We start from the raw sequence: 18,503 nt of genomic DNA, 5'->3' as shown, positions 1-18,503 counted from the left end.
GGTTTGAAGGTGTCTCGTCCAATCCATTCCTGGACAAGAATTCCCATTGTTGTTCAGCCATTCCAGTCGTGCCCAGCTCCCCGTGACCCGGCAGAGATCCGGGAGTGCTTGGCCCTTTCCTCCCGTAGCTCATTTTGCAGATGAGGAAACTGAGGCAAACAGAAGGCAGTGGCTACCCAGGTGTCTGAGGCTGGTCGGAATTCCAGGCCTCCTGCCCTATCCAGCACCGGGCTGCCCCAGAATTCCGATATCCCACAAGTGATGGCCCAGAGAAAGGGGTTCTGCCAACACTCCAAGGCAGCCCACTACACTTCTGGACACTAGTCTGGACATTCCCTTTTATAGAGACTTAATGGGCTCTCTTCCCCCACTGTTCCTGTCACAAGGCTCATCCCTCCTTGGATAACCGTTTAATAGTCTCTACTTTTCCTTCCACTTCCAACCTGCTCTCTGGGCCATAGCTCCCCATTCTTCAGTTGATCTTCATGTGGCAAGCCCTCTCACGTTCCCTTTGACCTTTACCTAGGTGTTCTCTCAAAAGGCAGGACCCAGAACCAGGCGCAAAATTCCAGCGTCCTGACTAGAGCAGATCTCCGGCCATCTTGGTTCTAGACAGGAGACCCTCCTCCACCCCTCCCCCCCTTAATGTGGTTGCATCAGCTTTCTTCACAACTCTTGTTGTCTTGTTGGACTTGTGTTGAGGTCAAAGTTCAGCAATACCCAATGCCTTTTGCAAATTGCCAGTCACCTCCCTCCACCCCTCCCCCTCCCACCACCTCCTATTGGTGAACTCTACACCTGTTCTTATGCAACTCCATCTTAATTCAGGGTCTAGGTCTTCCTGAATCAGTATCCAAGTCGTTTTTCGGTGTCCTCCTCAGCCGAGTCATCCGCAGATTTGTCAACCATGCTTTTACCTAAATCACAGATTTAAAAAACTCGGGCCAGAGATCCCGCGGGCACTCCGGCTAGGACCGTCCTCTCGGCCGACATGAGGCCATTTTTGTCTAGGGAACAATCTGGGTGCCCTTGTGCCGAGCAACATTCAGTTCTGCGCTGAAGGGGAAGCAGGACCATGGCCGTAACTATTTGGAAGAAGCGTTAATAAGCCCGTCTTTGGTTACCATAAATGAGGGCACGACTTGGCATTGAGATTTATGGGTAAATTTCCCTATTCTTAACACTGAAATGCACTCGCTGAGCATTGGGGTCTGGGCAGAATGTTATCAGTATGAGGGATGGATAATCGATAGGCGGACCACATGCTCACTGTTAAGACAGTCATGAAACCCTGGGGCAGAAATGGCCAACCCTAACTCCAAAAGACTCACTTATGCGGAGACCCAGGCTCAGGGAGGGGGTGGGGGGGTCAGTACAGAATCTGCTTTTCCCCGACTGCATTTGTAGCAAGGCATTCTCTCTTCCTCAGTGTGTGAAGAACTTGTGGGAGAACAGGGAAGAGCCCGCACAAGAGGCAGGTGAAAGTGGGGGGCCATGAACACCCCTGGAGGGAACAAGCTCAGAGACGCCTTTGAGTAGGAGCAGGGCTGTGGCAGCTCATTTCCTTTCGGCTTCAAGAAACCGTCCCGTGGGAATTCCTTCGGACACAGCTTACGTTCTCGGCCTTGGGGGAGCCCGTCCCGGGCGGGACCTGGGCTGGAAGAGCCCCATTATCCTGGACCGGTCACTTAAGCTCCCAGCCATTCTTCATCTACAAAACAGGTACCTCACCAACAACCGCATCGCTGTTGCTACGAGGCTCCAATAACATGTAAAACCTTCTGCAAACTTTAATGAACTGTCTCAGGTGCCATAATCATGATCAGGTAGGTCCGACTGGGCTACTACGGACAAAGAATCGATCACCCCACCTATTGTGGTGGATGATGTAACACTGCGGGTGACGTAACACCAAATCACACAAGATAGTTTGTAGATAGGTGTCCAAAAACATCCCCATAGTTCTACGCTTGTTAAAAATTTAACGATTTTAATAAGTTTATTCAAGCTTAAAGGTGGAGAAAGATTTCTGGGATACCTGTGTAATCTGCCCTCCTCCCGAGGAATGAGGAAATACTACTAACCCCAGTGAAGAGAAAGCTCAGTCGCCTATCTAGGATCAGCTGTCAACACTGAGGTGGAGTTGTCAGGGTTCCAACATTGAGATTAAACATGAACCTCCGCCTTCTGTAAAGGTGAAGGCAGCATCTGTGTAACCTCAGAGACCTCAGAGCCTGTTACAGTCAGCAGCCAGACTAGAGGGCGTGTGCGATTAAATCAGTGTTGCCTATGGGGATGTTGCAGACACCATGACTGTGTGTCAAGTGATTGGAGATGGTGGAGAAGGCAGTTTGTTGCCACAGAGATGGTGGAGGCCAGAAAGGGGAGGGGGGCACGGTGCAGAAGGGCCAGGGGCTGGAGAGTTAGTGGAGACCACCACACTGGAAGTCAGCAGCCTTGTTTCTAGTGCATGTAGACCTTGAACAAGTCCCTTTGCCAAGTCTGATCTCAATTTTCTCTTTTGCAAAAGCTTGGGCTTGCTCTCTAAAGGCCGTGGCTATTCTAAATCTCCTCATCCTGAATTCATTTATTCCTTCATTCATTCATTCACCGATCCAGCCTTCCTTTCATTCATCTTTCCTGCCATCCATCCATCCATCTATCCATTCCTCCACCTTCCCTCCCTTTCTTCCATCCATCCCTGTCTCTTCCCCTGACTTCCTCAGGTTTTAGGACCCGGCGGCACAATGCCAGGAAGGTCTCTAAGTCCCTATGTAAAGGGAGCCCCTCTGGGGCCAGAGGTCGCTTCAGTACCGTACACACAAGGGGTAGGAGGGAGAGCCGGTGTTTTTGCAGATTTTAAAGGCTGGCAAAGCACCGTTTATGCCACTGAAGTAGAAGCTGCTGCTATTACCTTCCAAGTTTCGTTTTCTGCCCAGCTTAACAGCTAATGAGGGTCAGGGGCAGGATCTGAATCCAAGTCCTTACTATCATCCCATGGCCCAACCTGCCCTCTCGTGGGGTGGGGGAAGCAGACACACCAGAGAGGGGCTGGAAAGAAGCAGTCAAGACCACACATGTAGCGATAATATCCCCAAAGCAGCATTTATTTTATCCACTGAATTCCAAAACATTGATTTTAGAAGTCTGGTGTTTCACAATCATCCACCTTGATCGACATGGGCTGACACATGGCACTCGCTGTCAGAATACACAGGGACAACGGCCAAAGAGTTACCAAAAAAAAAATATAATAATAATAATAATAAATCCATGATTCTTGAACAATCGCAACCAAAAACAAAAGTTACAAGTATCAAAACTTTTAGAGGCATTGCATTGAAAACAAGGTTTGTGCACATAATTTAAAGAGGCGAAAACAAGGCATTACTGAAACCTCACGTTTGCGACAGTTCATCGTAAGCTGATGGAGGGTCGGCTCGTCTCTTGGCGCATCAGCTTCCTGTACCTGTTTCCCGTTGGCGGAGAGACAGTGGTGGGGGGAGGGGCAACGTAATCCGCATGCAGGTGACAGACTGCTCAACAAAACACTATTAGCTCGGCTGAAATGGGACACACCGTGGAGATCGGCGCAGACTCGTTCTCCTTCCGTTCTCTTCCTCGCTTGCCTCCCTTGGCCGGGATTCCCAGCTCAGCAGGAGCACGTCCGTTCGAGAGCCCGAGGGGAGGGGCCCCGCGGGCTCCCACCATCCATCCATCCAGCAATGCCCGTGAAGCCTTGTCTGGGGCTGCTTCCGGATTCGTGGGAGGGCGGCGGCTTGGAGTCGCTGTGCGGACAATACAGATAGGTTTAGCACTAGATACCGAGGGACCGTGGCGGGCAGGGGAGGTGTCGGTGACAACGATGGGGACGGCTTGGGGCGGGGCGGGGGCCGTGGGTCGCGGGGCGCGCTCAGTTGTTGCCTTCCCCGGCCTCCTCGTCCTGTTGGTCGCTCGTCCAGAGGGTGAGGTTGTCCCGCAGCAGCTGCATGATGAGCGTGGAGTCCTTATAGGAATCCTCGTTGAGGGTGTCCAGCTCGGCGATGGCGTCGTCGAAGGCCTGCTTGGCCAGGAGACAGGCCTGCTCGGGGGCGTTCTGGATCTCGTAGTAGAAGACGGAGAAGTTGAGGGCCAGCCCCAGCCGGATGGGGTGGGTGGGCTGCATGTGCTCCTTGCTGATCTCGAAGGCCTCCTTGTAGGCGGCCTCGGAGGACTCCACCACGCTGCTCTTCTTCTCGCCGGCGGCCACCTCGGCCAGGTAGCGGTAGTAGTCGCCCTTCATCTTCAGGTAGAAGACCTTGCTCTCGTACTGGAAGTCGTTGCAGTTCTTGATGAGGAACTTGTCCAGCAGGGCCAGCACGTCGTTGCAGACCGTCTCCAGCTCCTTCTCGATCTTCTCGCGGTAGGCCTTCACCTTCTCCAGCTTCTTCTCGTTGCCGTCGGCCATCGTCTTCTGCTCGATGCTGCTGATGACGCGCCAGGAGGAGCGCCGGGCCCCGACCACGTTCTTGTAGGCCACCGAGAGCAGGTTCCGGTCCTCGTTGGAGAGCGGCTCGTTGAGCTCAGTCACCTGCAAAAACCCACAAAGAGCCGCGTTAGCTGAGCCCGCCACGGGAAAGCTCGGGTCCGAAAATGGCCTTCACGGGCCTGGCGCGGGAGGGGGCCCGGGGACCGAGCCACGCCTTCCCTCGGCCGCCTGCCGATGCACCCGAGTGCCTTCAGCAGAGGTCTGGGATGGCCCAGGCTAGAGCCTGTCTCACGTACCGTGTCCGTCAGGCTAACCGGAGATGGGAAATAGCACCCGACCACCTAACATCAAACACCCCACGAGGGGCAGCGGCCTCGCGAGTCGGGTCAGGTGGCCCAGAAGCCCCCGCGCTCTCTGGGCATGCAGACCGAGCCTGGCAGGGCCAAGGAAGCCCGTTCCTCGTCTGCCACAGGGAAGGCAGTCACTGTTGGCAAGCCCCACGGCCGAGCCCAGACCCCCTCTGGAGCGCGCTCGGAAGGGGGGAGGCAACTCCATCAACCCTCCCCGGGGAGCAACCTGCTGCCAACCCCACACCAGCACCAGTCCCCACAGTCAGGGTTGAGATGACAAAGGAAGAAAGGGTTCAACCCAGGAGGCTGACCCAGGCTCGGGAGGCAGAACCAGCAAGAAAGGAGAAAATTGAAAGGGAATGAAGCTTGGGTTCCAAGCGGCCCAGCTAGATCCGGAGTTCCCCCTTTAGTTATGGACAAAATATTCTGCACAAGTCCAGGATGAAAGTGCCTTCCTAGAAAGCAATTCACAGAAAAAGATCAGGGGCCTTTAGTGGACTGCAAGCTCAATGACTTCAACGGTGTGATTTGGACCCCAAGAAGCTAATGGAATATTAAGAAAGAGATGCCCAGGGCACTGACTGGATAGAGTCCTTCTCCCCAACAATCAAACTAAATGTGGACGGGAAGCCAGGGCTCAGAGCAACACAAACATCTTGGAAAAGCAGCTCTGGAGGCAGCAGCCACCAATCCCACGGCCGGGATTAGTTCCCAGGAAAGGGGAAGATGAAGACCCCCCACAGCTTCAGCTCTTAGCTTTAAACCCTCCGAAAATCCTTCAGCCGCCGACACGTCCAACAATTAACTGGAGAACGCCAGGGCCGGGTCTGCCAGGGGGAGGAAAAACAGCTCAGCCCCAGCTTCCTACACACTGAGTAAAGAAGGGGGAGTGGCCACGGGCGGGATTGCAGACAGGTCCGGGGGCGGCCACCCACAAAATCATCTTTCCTCTACTCTGGGCCTTTCTGCGTGTTCATTCTTTCAGTTTTACCTTGTTCAAGGCTGGAGATTTGGGCTGAGATTTGTTCCCTGTCTTTGGGGCAGGTTAAGTTTATTTTTTTTTAATGGTTTTAAACGATAAGATTACACCGGCCACCCCTCTGCTAAAGCACCTTCCATGGACAGGGGGTGTAACGATCTGAAATAAACTCATCCCCGCATTTCTGAGGAAGAAAAGCTCTTTTTGTCTAAATGTCCTCTTCCCCCTCCATCTTCCCCTGTCTTTTTAAAAAAATCTGTCGGGTATTTCTACTCATGGTGAATCACGATAGCTTAATTGCCGCCCAAGATCCCTAGCTCACGTGCGAGGAGCCTATTGCCCAATGCTCAACATGGCAAACCCCGGCTCTTCAGTCTCCCTCCATCGTCCATCCCCGTGGACCTCCCAGGCGGCTATTGCCGCCGGCACTCCCGATTACAAAGGCTTCTCCTCTACCCTACACATCCCAGGACGCCCGATTCCAAGCTTTCTCTGAGCCACGGCCTGCAGCCCCCATCCTGGGACCCCGGGAGCTGGGGTCTCTGGGTTCTGTGGGAGCCCGGCCTCCAGGCCCCCACCTGGGGTCTCCCCACACCATTTATGGAGGATTCTCCCCTCAACATCCCTGCCCTCCATCTTAGTCACCTTCCCACCATGAGGAAGGCATTACTTTCCAAGACAGTCTATTCCACTTTTGAACAGCTCTAATTGTTACCTAATATAATTATTATCTAACTATAATTCGTTACCTAATAGTAATTTAGTTACTCCAAACTGGAATCTGCTCCTACATCTGCCAGAGGGGGCAAACAGGGGTCTTTAACTCATCATTTCCATCATGTCCTTCCCTAATAGCTACCAGATGCACAGCAAACCCCTCAACATCAAAGGTCAAGGTCATCCACCGGCTCACCTGTCCCTCTGCGCTCCCTCGCCAACTCGCCTCCTTTTCTGATCTACATTTCCTCATTGTTGGCCTTTATAGGCTTATAAGAAACCTTATAAGGCTTTTTGGGGACAGAGAAGTCCCTGCTGCCGCCCAGCCTCCGTCCTCACAGGAAATCTGATGTAGTAGAACCAGCACCAGGACTCAAAGGGTCTACATCCCGAGCAAATCATTTCCCCTGCCTGTGCCTCAGTGTCCCCATCTGTAAAATGAAGATGCCCCTAAGGACCTTCCGGTTCTAAAATCTGTCCCACCCCCCACCAGCCTCTCCCTCCCCCCAATCAGGTAAGAGGCAGTTCTTAAGCTGAGCCTTAAAGGAAGCTGGAGGCGCTAGGATGAATGGGGTGTTCCTTACTGAGCCCCAACCTGCCTCCCCGTAACTCCAACCCCTGAGCCAGAGGGGCCTTCAGGAGCCCCGGGCTAGGTGCCTCCTCCTCCTGTCTCAGATGCCCTCTGCAGCCACAAGAAATCTGCTCTTCTTTCCACCAACCCTTAGGACTTGAAGGCATTTTACCTACAACTTCCTTTTTCTATCTCCTTCACTTCCCAAAGTATCCAGCCCCTCCTTTGTAACAAAAAATAAAGTTCCAGCAATTTTTCTCATGTCTTCTTGCACAAGCTCTGGGGCCTGCGTCTGGAAGCTGAAGCTGTGACTGGAGGTGGAGGGAGGGGGTGCTCCGGGGGGTACTATTCCATTACACTCACATAAAATGTGGGGACCACCTACTTGGCTCCCCATTCTCCAGAGCTCGGGCCTGCTCTGAGCCAAAGGCCAGGCTTGCTTAGAACACTGCCCAAGGACTTTCCAGCTCCCCTGCCAGCTGTAGGAGGTGCCCCCCGTGGCATCGGGCAGCTCCTTGTTTTACTTCTCCTATCAGTGGAGCCAGTGGGACACGTGCAGATGCCGACCTGGCGCGTCCCTGTTTCCTAACCTCATTTTCTTCCCCGGGCCAACCCGGGATTCTAAGCTTCCGGATCACTTTTCAGTCTGCCGAGTCCTTTCAAACACAGCGCCCAGAACTCGCCGGCCGGGATCTAGGGGAAGCTGCTTTTTAAAGAACTACCTTATGCGCCTTTTTTTAGTGAAGTTTTCTATTAACGGGTCTGCAAGAAGACAAATTTCCGTAGTGAAGAATGAGCCCCCGGCCTCCCTTTCTGGCGCCCGCTGTTCAATGACCTTGTCACTTGTTCAGATATCACAAACCCACTTTTTAAGCCAGGAATCCAAGGACCCTTGAATAAACCCATTAAGAGGCAAGGCCAGCGGAAATGGCAGCTCTGGGAAACCACCCCAGGCTTTCTTTCCCAGGTTTCAGTTCACTGCCAGAGTCCACGGCAGCCCAAGGCCTTGGTTTCTGCCTCCCAAGCTGCACTAGATCCTGGGGCTACTACTCACCTCTCCATCCGTCACCCTCCTTAGAGACCCTCCTCTCCCCGAGTTCTCGTGGCACTGCCCCGGTCTCCCCTGCCGGGGGGCCCCCAGGGCTGTCCTCAGTGAAAAGCCCTAACTTCTCCCCACCCACTGCCTCCAGACCCTGTCACTCACGCAAAGTGTCCCAACGGAAAGCACCCATGGGCTTTTCCCATACTCCCTGCCATCTGTGATGACTCTGATCACCCCCTTGTCCCCCATTATTTCATTTGGTCACATCAGCCCCCGTGGTTAGGGGATAATTAGTGTCTCCTGCTGATGACACTCAGATTCACTTGACCAGCCCTAACTTCTCAGTTGCCAATCACGAAGCCGATAGTGGACACCGCAGACTGACTGAATAGTCCATAGTCCCCTTCACTTCTCTCCATCCGAAAGCCAACCTACCTTCTCTTTCCTAACCATCCCCCTTCTGGGACGACCCCGCCCCGTCCCCCAGCCTCGGTTCCTCCCTGACCGACTCCCACGAGCTGAGTCTTGCCGCTCCCCGGCCAGGGAGGGCCCTCGGCACCTCACACCTGCCCTCCCGCCACACCTGCCTCCCTTCACTTCCCATTTTGGCCACCAAGCGATTGTCGGCTCCTATTTCATAACTATTCCCATCGGGATCTCTCCAGGCCCTCCGCGGCCCGGCTCCCCACTTACTTTTCCAGTCTTTTCACACCTCGCTCCTACTCCTGAAATCTAACCCACACTGGCTTCCTCCCATGCCCCACCTGTGCCTTTCATCCTCCGCACAGAGCCCTCTCCCTCACCCGGCTCCCATCGCACGGGCACTGTCCTGTCTGACCCATTTCTGAAGAAGACTTTCCTCCTAGCTACAGGACACAACCTTTGCCCGGAGACCTCCCGAGAAGGGTGAACCCCCCCCGCCACTGCAGGCCAGCTCCAATGCTCAGGAAATGTCTTACACTGAACCCGGCTTCCCCTCCAGTTCTGCCCTCTGGGGCCAAGTGAATCCTACTCCCTCCACCATGACAGCTTCTCGGGGACTCACGGGCCATAGGCCGCCTCACTGCCCATCTGAAACAGTAAAGGGAGACACTGATTATTGCCTTTAAAAACTGCCCCCAGCGGAAGGGAAAGCCAGCAAGAGCCCGTCAAGCTCCCCTGCTGTCTCTAGACTGTTCTGTCCACGGGGCCTCAGTTTCCTCCCCCGTGAAATAAGGGTGGGCCAGTCCTTCCCGAGGACAAGGTTCTAGAAGCCTCGAGTGCTTCCTCGTTGTGTCACTGCCCCTGCAGCCCCCGTGGTGGGAACCCAATCACTGCTGCTCTTTGTTCTGCGTCTGATACAAGATTTGTTCAAGGAGGACGCCCATGGCTATTGGCTAACAAGGTGTGGGCTTTGTCCCAGTTCAGTTCGACAAACACTGATTCATCATCTACACTGCGGAGAGAGTGACCGATGGGCCACAGGTCTCCCGGCCCAGGAGGAGGCGACGTGACCGCCCCCCCCCGCCCCCGAACTGCCAGAACCTTACAAGCCCTTCCTTATCAGGCCGCCCATCCCTTCTCCCACCACCAGGGCGACCTCCTCTTCAAAAGGAGTCAGTTACTTGGGAAGTACAGATGTTTACAGAATAATCAACTGGGAGCCTGCCAGTAAGACTGAATCACGGCCCCACTGGAGCTCAGAAAGCTGGAGGCTGGACCAGGAAGTAGCCAACTGGCTCCCCTCAAACACCAGCCCGAGGGAAGGTGGCCCCTGGCCTCGGCTTCACCCACAGCTTCAGATACTCCTTCTGGCCATTAAAGAATAACGGACCCGTGACCCGGCCTTAGACCATTACAAGGACAGCCCAGGTACCTGCAGCCCCGCCGTCCTCAGGCCTTCTGGGCCCGGACCCCGTGAGTCAGGAAGAACTAAAAGTGCTCCCATTAAGGATTCATATATTTTTAGAAAACGTCCTTCATTGCAATCCTCCCATCTTGGGCACAAGGCTGTCACGAAAAGGCCAGGGCGGGCTGGTGGATCCAGAACTAGGCCAAAAACAATTAGGAAACTGCACTGTGGCTCGCTCCCCCCGCCACCCGGCCCCAAAGAACTGGGCCATCTGGGGCGATTCCAGTCCCTCCCGACGGCCCCCAGCGTCCTCTGGCTCCGTTCTGGGCGAGGCAGAGCTGAGAGTGCGCCCTACTATGTGTCAGGCACAGGGCTAAGTGCTGGACTTGCACGGGGGGTCACAACTCGCCCATTAGGTGACGCTGAGCCAGTCCTTGCCCGCAGGAAAAACAACCTTGCTCTAGGTCAGGGGAAACGGACCCCAGAAAGATGGGCCCGTGGGGCCCAGGGAGCTGCTGCGGACTCAGTGGCTGCACTGCCCGGCCAGCGAGGGGAGCCCCCGGGGGGCGGGGACATTTCCCCAACTACACTACACAAGCCCCTACACCACCCTCCGACTGAGCTTTGCTACAGGACCAAATGAAGCTCCAGCAGCGGGGCCCTGGGGCCTTCCACGGGGGGAGGCAGCAGCTCTCCAACTTCCTGGTCTCACCACCTTCCATAATGCCCCACAAAGAGCTTTCGTGGCAAAACGTTGTCTTGGAAGCGAAATGTCTTGTCATGAACTACTTTAGAGCTCACAAAGTCCCTGCAAGGGTCTCAGAGACCCCCAGAGCACACATGGTATAGGAAAGGGGGGAGGGGGCGCGTGCCTTTGGGGTCAGCAGACCCAGGTTTGAATCTCACCTGCTACTTAGTACTTGGGGTGACCTCAGTAGATGCTGCGAGGACCCACCTCAAGTATTTGATTCACGAGTTCAAGCCCTCATCAAGCCTGGACTAGATAGATCTAATGGCCCCCAGCCCGTGGCCCCTGCTCGGGGCGCTTGGTGTCTGGCTCCCGCTTGTACAATAGCGTCTCCACCAGCACCGAGACCTTCACCTCTCGCTCCAGCCTCACTCACAAAACTACTCCCACCCCCGGCCCAGGCGGCCTCTCTCCACCTCCCCAACCCAGCATCATCTTCCTTCCCTGCCTTTGCCCAGGTTAGACCCTTTGCCCGCACTCCCTTCCTTCCTCAGCCTGAGCCTTGAGAGGCCTTTCCTGACTCCCCATTTCTTGGTCCTCTGCCCTCCCACCCCCAGCTCTGCCCTCCTACTCCTCCCACCCGGCAGAACGAAGGCTTCCCGTTGGCAGGAAAGGGCCCGTTTGTCTCTGCATCCCGCCTAGGGGCGCTTCAGCGGAGCCCCCACACTCGTCAAGCCCCTTCGAGTAGACGTGTATTCCACAAGGCCCCCCTGCCCTCCTCCTATCCCAGACAGAAGCTCCCTTTGCACCTAAGTCAGCCTGCTGCTGCCCGGAGCTGCTCTGCAAGCTGGAACACACTCCCCGGGCACCCCCGTTCCAGGCCCAGACCGGGGCTCGCCCCCAGAAAGGAAAGCCCTCTGCTGCAGATGCAAGAGCAGGCGAAGCCCTGATGGGTGCGGGCTGAGCGGGGCGAGGAACATGGCTGTCTGACAAGAGAAGGGAGAGGAGGGGGCTCCCGCCAACCGATGCAAAGTGAAATAAGCAAACACCGGGCTCCGGAACCTTCCCGAACCTTCCCGAACCTGGCGACGGATCCGTTGCTTCTGTGACCTGGATCTCGGGGGGTGGAGAGAGGAAGGACAATGCAGGGGGCAGAAAAACAATAGATAATAACAAAAATCTTCAATTTTAAAGATTAAAAAGATTTTTTTAAGTGAAGGCCTAACGCAGCCTGTGATCCCTTCCAGCTCCCAGTCCTGTTGGATCAGAAGCGTCCAACAGCCCGATTTCCCATCACCTCCAGACAGAGTCACCCGGAGGGCTTTTACCAACGGCAAACTGGAGTCGCCAAAGGAAACCAGGAAGAATATTTGGAAAATTAAGGCCTTGTTTACACACCTAGTTAAAGGTAATCACTTTAGATAAGAGACAAAAGCCAGTAGAAGGGAGGCCAGATTAGGCTCCCAGGGTCTTAGTCACGGATTAAAACACTAGCACCAGAGCCAGGAGAACAGAAATTTTTTGGTTTGAACAAATTCTTACAATTTTTAACAGGGACCTGAAAGAAGGTTCAACAGGAAGTGCCTGCACTTACCCACCGGCTGATCAGCGATCCCAAGAGGAAGAGTTATTATCCCACCGCGTCCACGTGAAAGTGGCTTTATTTTTAATGTACTTAGAGGTACAGTCGTATACAACACTCCCAGAAGGCAACAAGACCGAGCCGATTCCAGGTCTCTGCCGAGACGTTAGCCTGTAACCTGAGCAAGCCATTTCTCCCCCTTCAACCCAGAGCTCCCGGTCCTAAATCTGATGGACCTAAATCAAACGGGGATTGAAATTCAGGCACCGGGGGCATGACTCAAACGGATCCGGCAGGAGGAGTCAGGAAAATCTGGGTTCAAACCTTGCCTCAGACACTTACTAGAGCTTAGCGACTCGGCCGTCCTTTAACTGGAGTTAAATGCCTCAGTTTCCTCATCTGCATAAATGTGGGTAATAGCACCCTCTTCCTCAAAGGAGATAATGCAAAATGTTGTGCAAACCCTAAAAGGGCCATATGAACGCTGGTTATGAGACAAAGGGGAAAAAGTCAGTGGGGAGCACTATAAATGGGAGGCAGTTTCCTCAGGCAGGAAGAAGGGATTCATACAACAGAGGAGAGCAAGGGATGGAGCTAGCTACTCGGCCGACTCAAGTGAAAAAGAGCCCAGAGTCTGAGAGGACCAGGGCCCGTGGCCAGGCGGGCCACTTGGTGAGAACATCGCACTTTCTCACCAGTTTTCAACTCAGGAAGGGGGGTGGGGGAGGGAAGAGTCGGCTCAGATTTCCTCCTAAGATAACCGACAAAGCCGTGATTCTATTCCTCCTCTGTACTGGCAGCAGGAAGCAGGCTCCCTGGTAGCTTTTCACCTAGAATGTTTCAGACACATGGCTCCAGACCTTGAGCTGGCTGGGAAAGTCTGCCCTGGTGCCTTCGCTCCACGGTCCCAAGGGGTCTCCTGCCCCCTCCGCTCGCCTCATCTGCCCTTCACATGATCTGCCCCGTACGGCCGCGGCTGAGCCCACTGGGGTCTCTTCCTCTCCGGCCCCTTCTTCCCCAAGTCACTTCCCGTGACCCAAGCGATTGGAGCTCCTTCGGCCTTCACAAGCAGCCTCCATCCAGGGGCGCCGAGAACAGCCCGATGGACACGCCGGCACCGATCGATTCTAACTGGGGTTTATAATTTCCACAGATCTATGTCTATTTCTCAGTTCTAATTTAAAATGAGCGATCTTGGGCAGTGGGGCCCGGGGAAATTAGCTCCATTAATATTCTCCACCTCAGGTAATTAACTTCATTAGGGCCTGCTCCTTGCTCCTTAAATATTTAAAATCTTCCCTAACTGCCCAGTTTTGTCAGAATGACGACTCACAAGTGCAGCCCCTGCTTTAGAACTGGGGCAGACGGGATAAGCTACTTGCATTTTACTGCTGAGGAAACTGGGGGTCCCAGAGATACATTTCTTCTCCCTAGTCACCACTTGACCCCGCGTCTCCAGCAAGATTCCTGCCTCTTTTAACTGTCAGAGTCACCACACTCTCCCATCGCCACCCCTGGCATCCTGGGTCAGAGAAAGCCCCTGCGCTCACAGCTTTGGGGCTGCAAAGGGGCTCAAAGGTCACCCCTCCTCTTCTGCAGAGGAGAAAGCGGGGGCAAAATGCTCCTCCCGGGCCCCAAAGATTGGGACCCAGCGTGTCGGAGAGAAAGCTCAAGGCTGCCCCTTCTCCGGACCCAAAGGAACATGTCCTGCTCCTGCTACCACGGGAGGGAAGGAGAAGCCCGTTTTACTGAGTGATCTGGACGCCGAGGCCTCCAACACACCCTGGGCTACTTCCTAATTTAACCAGAGCATCCCTCGGGCCCAACCTCATTCCTCTGGTCAGTGGCGACTCCCACCGAGAAACAAGAAATCGAGTTAGAAAATGAGGCCGCAGATCTGAGGCCGGCCTCCACATCAGCTGTTCCCCACCCACCCCCACCATGAGGCAGCAGTTATTATGGGTCAAATTCAGCTTGGTCAGGCTCTCCACCAGCCCGTTTGGGGCTTCTTACCGAAAGCACTGGAGGGGTCTGGCCATTTCCTTCTCCAGCTCATTTTACAGAGAAGGAAACTGAGGCAAACAAGGTAGCATGACTTGCCCAAGGTCACACAGCTAAGTGTCTGAGGTGACCTAGCAGTCCTAATTGTATTTAATTTTATAGATAAGGGAATGTAGTCTACACTCCCCCAAGTCCCAGAGAACAATAACCACCACCAATCCTCCCTTCCCACCCACCCCCGCCCTGCCCCAGTTAATTTGACCAGGAAAAAACTTCACTTAGAATTTAGAATATGGAAAAATAGGGCTCCCCTCCCCCCCTCCGCCCAGCAATCAATCACTGAGGAGGTCTGCAACAAGCTCCAGCCAAGCCTCCTCCCAAACTGCTGAGAATAGAACCGCCTCTGGGGGGGAGTCCAGGGCTGGAGGGGCAGTTCTGCTGGCCTTGCAGAGCCCTCCCGCTGACAATGCTGTCACCATTCAATCAGTGATTTTCCAAAAGGCAAAGTGGGGGGGAGGAGGGGCCGCAAGGTGGTATTTTTTGGAGCCAGCAAGATTTGGCTTCTATGTGAACCTGAAAACAAGTGTCTCTGACCTCTCTGGGCCTCAGGGTGGTCCCCGGTCAAGCCCACTTAGTCTCAATTTGGGCCTGGGCTGTCTTGGAGTGGATGTAAATAGCAATTGTCACTGTTTGGGCCAGAAACCTGGGGGTCTTCCCCTCTCAGGCAGATTCCTTTTTTATTTCTATTTGAGTAAGAAAAAAGTCACTCTTTGACTCTTTTCTTAGCCGGCCTTAAATCCCAGAATGGGTGGTGCCCCAGTCAAACGAGACCTGCTAAAGACCTTAGCTTAAAAAGCGCGGGGGGGGTGGGGAGTGTGTGTGGGGGTGTCTCAGGGCCTTGACTCGAGTGAAAGGAGAGCCACCAAGCCCCCATGGGTGCCAAGGCCTCCCGATGCTCCATTTGTGGGGATCATCTGAGATCTATTTTTGAAAACCCTAGGGATGAAGGAATCTGTGGACAATGTTTCTTTTCATATTGTGCCCTAAGAGACTTACATGAGCTGATGCTAAGTGAAGTCAGTAGAACCAGGGGAACGTCCGGCAACAAGATCGTATGAGGGACGGGGTTCTTTTCGGGCCAGTCCCAAAGGTCCTGTGAGGGAGACGCCGTCTCCACCCCGAGGACTATGGGCACTGAGCGTGGGCCGCAACCACAACCACCTTTTGTTATTGTCGTTTGCTAAGAGTTTTCTCATTTTCCCCCCTTTTTGTGGAAATTTGTCCAGAATTGCACATGTTTAACATATACTGGATTCCTTGTCTAGGGGTGGGAAGAGGACAGGGAGAAAACTACATCATGTCCTAAGATGTGACTAATTAGCAGTTTTCTGACGCCAGTTTTACTGACTAGTCATTTTCCTATAATTGCTACGCTGCACATGGGATAACTACAGCGTGCCACTTGCCATCATCTCTGAAGGTTTGGCTACGTTGTCTCGCTCTTACAATTCAGCGATCGATGGCATCGATGATCAGTGGTTGAGGAAGAGCCTTCCTGACTTCCTCTTACCAAGGGATAATGTGGCAGGGCAGGAGTCCATGAGCTTGGAAGTTCTTGCCTAACATTCTGGTAACTGTTTCATTACAATCAGAATTCATTTACTTAATTAAAAAAGAAAAGCCCCGGGCTCCCACTGCATGGGGCCCCTCCAGTCATCGGCCACTAGACCCAGAGGGCTCGGGAGGAGAGCGTGGGGCTGGTGATTCTGCACGCCCTCCAGCCCTCCCTCCCTCCCCCAAGCCACTTCATGGTGGTCCTGACATCGCCTCCCTGATGTCTTCGAGAAGGAAGGACAGTGAGGATGGTCTGCACTGGGGACCCCACCCCCTCAATCACAAATGGCAAGAGCTAGGAGAGCTGGGTGTGCGCCTAGCCCCGCCCCACCCCCTCCAATCCATTTACAGATAAGGGAAGGGGAAGGGCAGGGACCTGCCTTTGGTCCCAGGCCAACTTCATCCCCAGGAGCTCCCAGCCAGCCCCTCTCCCCGAACCAGGTCACGCTTCACCCCCTGAATCCTCCCTAAATTCAGACTTGGGGGACCCAAGATTCTGATGGGAAACCAGGCGGAGCATCAGGAGCCCGGCGAGGACGGTCCCTGGCTGCGCTGGGGCGTTTCCCCCGTGAGGCATCAAGGGAAAGTGAAGGCCAGAGGGCAAAGCCCCCAGAGCCCCCAGTGAATTAGCCCCCGAGGCAGAGACCCAGGGCGGGAGCGATGGAAGCCCCGTGCAAAGAGCGAGAGCTGTCCAACAATGGAACGGCTGCCTCCATTCAGACAAAACGCGGAGGGTCCTGCCCCCGGTGCTTGGAAAGGGCCGGCATCCGGACCAGATGATCAGGGAAGGGGGGACTGTGAGGGCCACAAATGGGAAGGCAGGCGGCTCTGGGGGAGCCGGCGGGGAGAGGAAGCAAAGCCTCCGGTAACCACACCGGCCAGAACTGAAAAAGGATCAAGAAGCCGAGGGCGGAGGCCAGGGCAGCAGATGGGGAGCAGCGAGTGCTCGGGATGCAGGGATGGGACTAGCAGGGCAGGTGGGGGCCGGGAGCCCTAAAAGGGAGTGTCCCCTCAGCCGCAATTCTGGGCCCCGGGGCCCGTGGGGGCCGCCAAGGAGACAAGTCTGGGGCCAGAGCCCGTCTGTGCCCTCTGCATCCCTGGCACACAGCAGGTGCTCCCCAAATCCCGAATGACCGAGTCTCCTCCATCTCCAGGGACACAATGCGAGAAGAGCTGCCTCCCTGCCCCCAGTGGGAGCCCTCCAGGCCCCAGGACCTGACGGCACCTGGCGGGCCGAGGAGCCCAGAGAGGAGCGCGAGTCTCGGGCGGGGAATCCCCGGCCCGGCCGGATCCTGCCCCCGGCTCCTCCAGAGACAGGGCGTCCCCGGGGCTCCATGTCTCCTTGGGTGAGCCCACTCTGCTCCCAAGCGCGCCGGCCTCCCCTGCTGGGGCCGACCCCGGCCCGGCCACACTTGACAGGAAGGAGACCCGGCCCCGCAGGGAGGGCCCAAGGTCACCCAGCAGGTGGCCGCAGGAGCAGCCTTGGGGGGGAGGGGGGGCCAGCTGCTCGGCCCCAGGAGAACCCACCCAAATGCTGGGCGTGGCCCAGGAGTAAGTGACACATCACATTTCCTTAGAAGCTGCCATCACCTAGCAGGCGCTTCTCTTCCCTCCAAGGCCACGGTGCCCCCTCCCCAGACCCCCAAACTGGGGAGGGAGAAGACAGGAAGACCCCGCAGACCCATGATCTCGCGGAAGAGTCTGGGGTCCGGCCCAAATCCCATTGGGGGCACTACAGGAGGGTCTAGAAGCTCAGGAATCCCCATTTGGGGTAGGGGAAGTCTGGGCGGGGCTCAGGGTCTGCCCAAGGGTCCAGAGCTGAGACATCCTGAAGAGGGGGAGGACCCCAGGAGCTGAGGAGATGATGGGGACGAATTTCGGCCGAGGGGGGCCCCAAGGGGGCCAGAGAGAGGCTGGGGGTGGGGGTCTCGGGACAGGAAATGGCTCAAGGGTGGGCGGGGGCTGCGGGAGGGGGATGGGCGGAAAGGGGGAGGGAGGCAGGAAATGACCGCCGACCTCCCAAGGGACAAGGACAGCCGGAGGGGGTGATGACAGAGGGGCTGGCGGGGGATGGGCTGCGAGGGCGCGGTTTGGGGGGCGGGCAGGGCCCCGGCGGCGCGCGCGCGCTTCCTTCCCTCCCTCGCGGGCTCCTCTCGGGGAAAGCGGGGCGCGCCCCCGCGCTGGCCACCCGCGCACGCGCACTCACTCACCGCCTTCATGGCGGAGGCCATGTCGTCGTAGCGCTCCGCCTGCTCGGCTAGCCGCGCGCGCTGCAGCAGCTGCTCCCGGTCGCCCATGCTGCCGCTGCCGCCGCCTGCTCCGGCCGCTCCCGCTGCTGCCGCCGCCGCCGCCGCGGCTCCTCGTCAGGCCCGCGCCGGGCTGGGCTGGGGCTCGCTCGGCCACGTGCGCCCGCACCTGGGGCGGCTGCGGCTCCGCGGGGCTCGGGGACTGCGGGGCTGGGGCTGCGGCCCGACGGGGAGGGAGCGGGCGAGGGCGAGGCGAAGGAGCGGGAGGAAGAGGAGAGGGAGGCTCCCGCCGCCGCCGCTGCTGCTCTGACGGGCTCGCGCTGCTGCCGCCGCCGAAACCAAGGCTGAGGCTGCCGCTGCCGGGCGGGAGGGGCGGGGGAGGAGCAGAAGGCGGCTCCTGGGGGGAGGGCCACG

At 56.2% G+C, this 18,503-nt stretch overlaps 1 protein-coding gene across 2 annotated transcripts; it reads right to left on the bottom strand.

Annotated features, from left to right (window-relative positions):
• Positions 1 to 3,080: 3,080 nt before the first annotated feature.
• On the bottom strand, positions 3,081 to 18,184 carry YWHAH (tyrosine 3-monooxygenase/tryptophan 5-monooxygenase activation protein eta). 2 transcript variants are annotated; one of them, XM_051973177.1, is made up of 2 exons: positions 18,054 to 18,184; positions 3,081 to 4,570 (listed from the first exon to the last, which is right to left on the bottom strand). In XM_051973177.1, exons 1-2 carry the CDS (start codon positions 18,138 to 18,140, stop codon positions 3,914 to 3,916), a joined length of 744 nt encoding a protein of 247 aa, XP_051829137.1. In that variant the 5' UTR covers positions 18,141 to 18,184; the 3' UTR covers positions 3,081 to 3,913. The 2 variants fall into 2 exon arrangements, with proteins under 2 accessions (XP_051829137.1, XP_051829136.1); XM_051973176.1 differs by lacking the exon at positions 18,054 to 18,184 and adding an exon at positions 9,087 to 9,194.
• Between the last annotated feature and the right edge of the window lie 319 nt (positions 18,185 to 18,503).

The sequence above is a fragment of the Antechinus flavipes genome, chromosome 1, assembly GCF_016432865.1.
Source record: "Antechinus flavipes isolate AdamAnt ecotype Samford, QLD, Australia chromosome 1, AdamAnt_v2, whole genome shotgun sequence".
Taxonomy (NCBI): Eukaryota; Metazoa; Chordata; class Mammalia; order Dasyuromorphia; family Dasyuridae; genus Antechinus; species Antechinus flavipes.
Note: the sequence above shows the minus strand (reverse complement) of the source record. Positions and strands in the feature narration are given on the sequence as shown.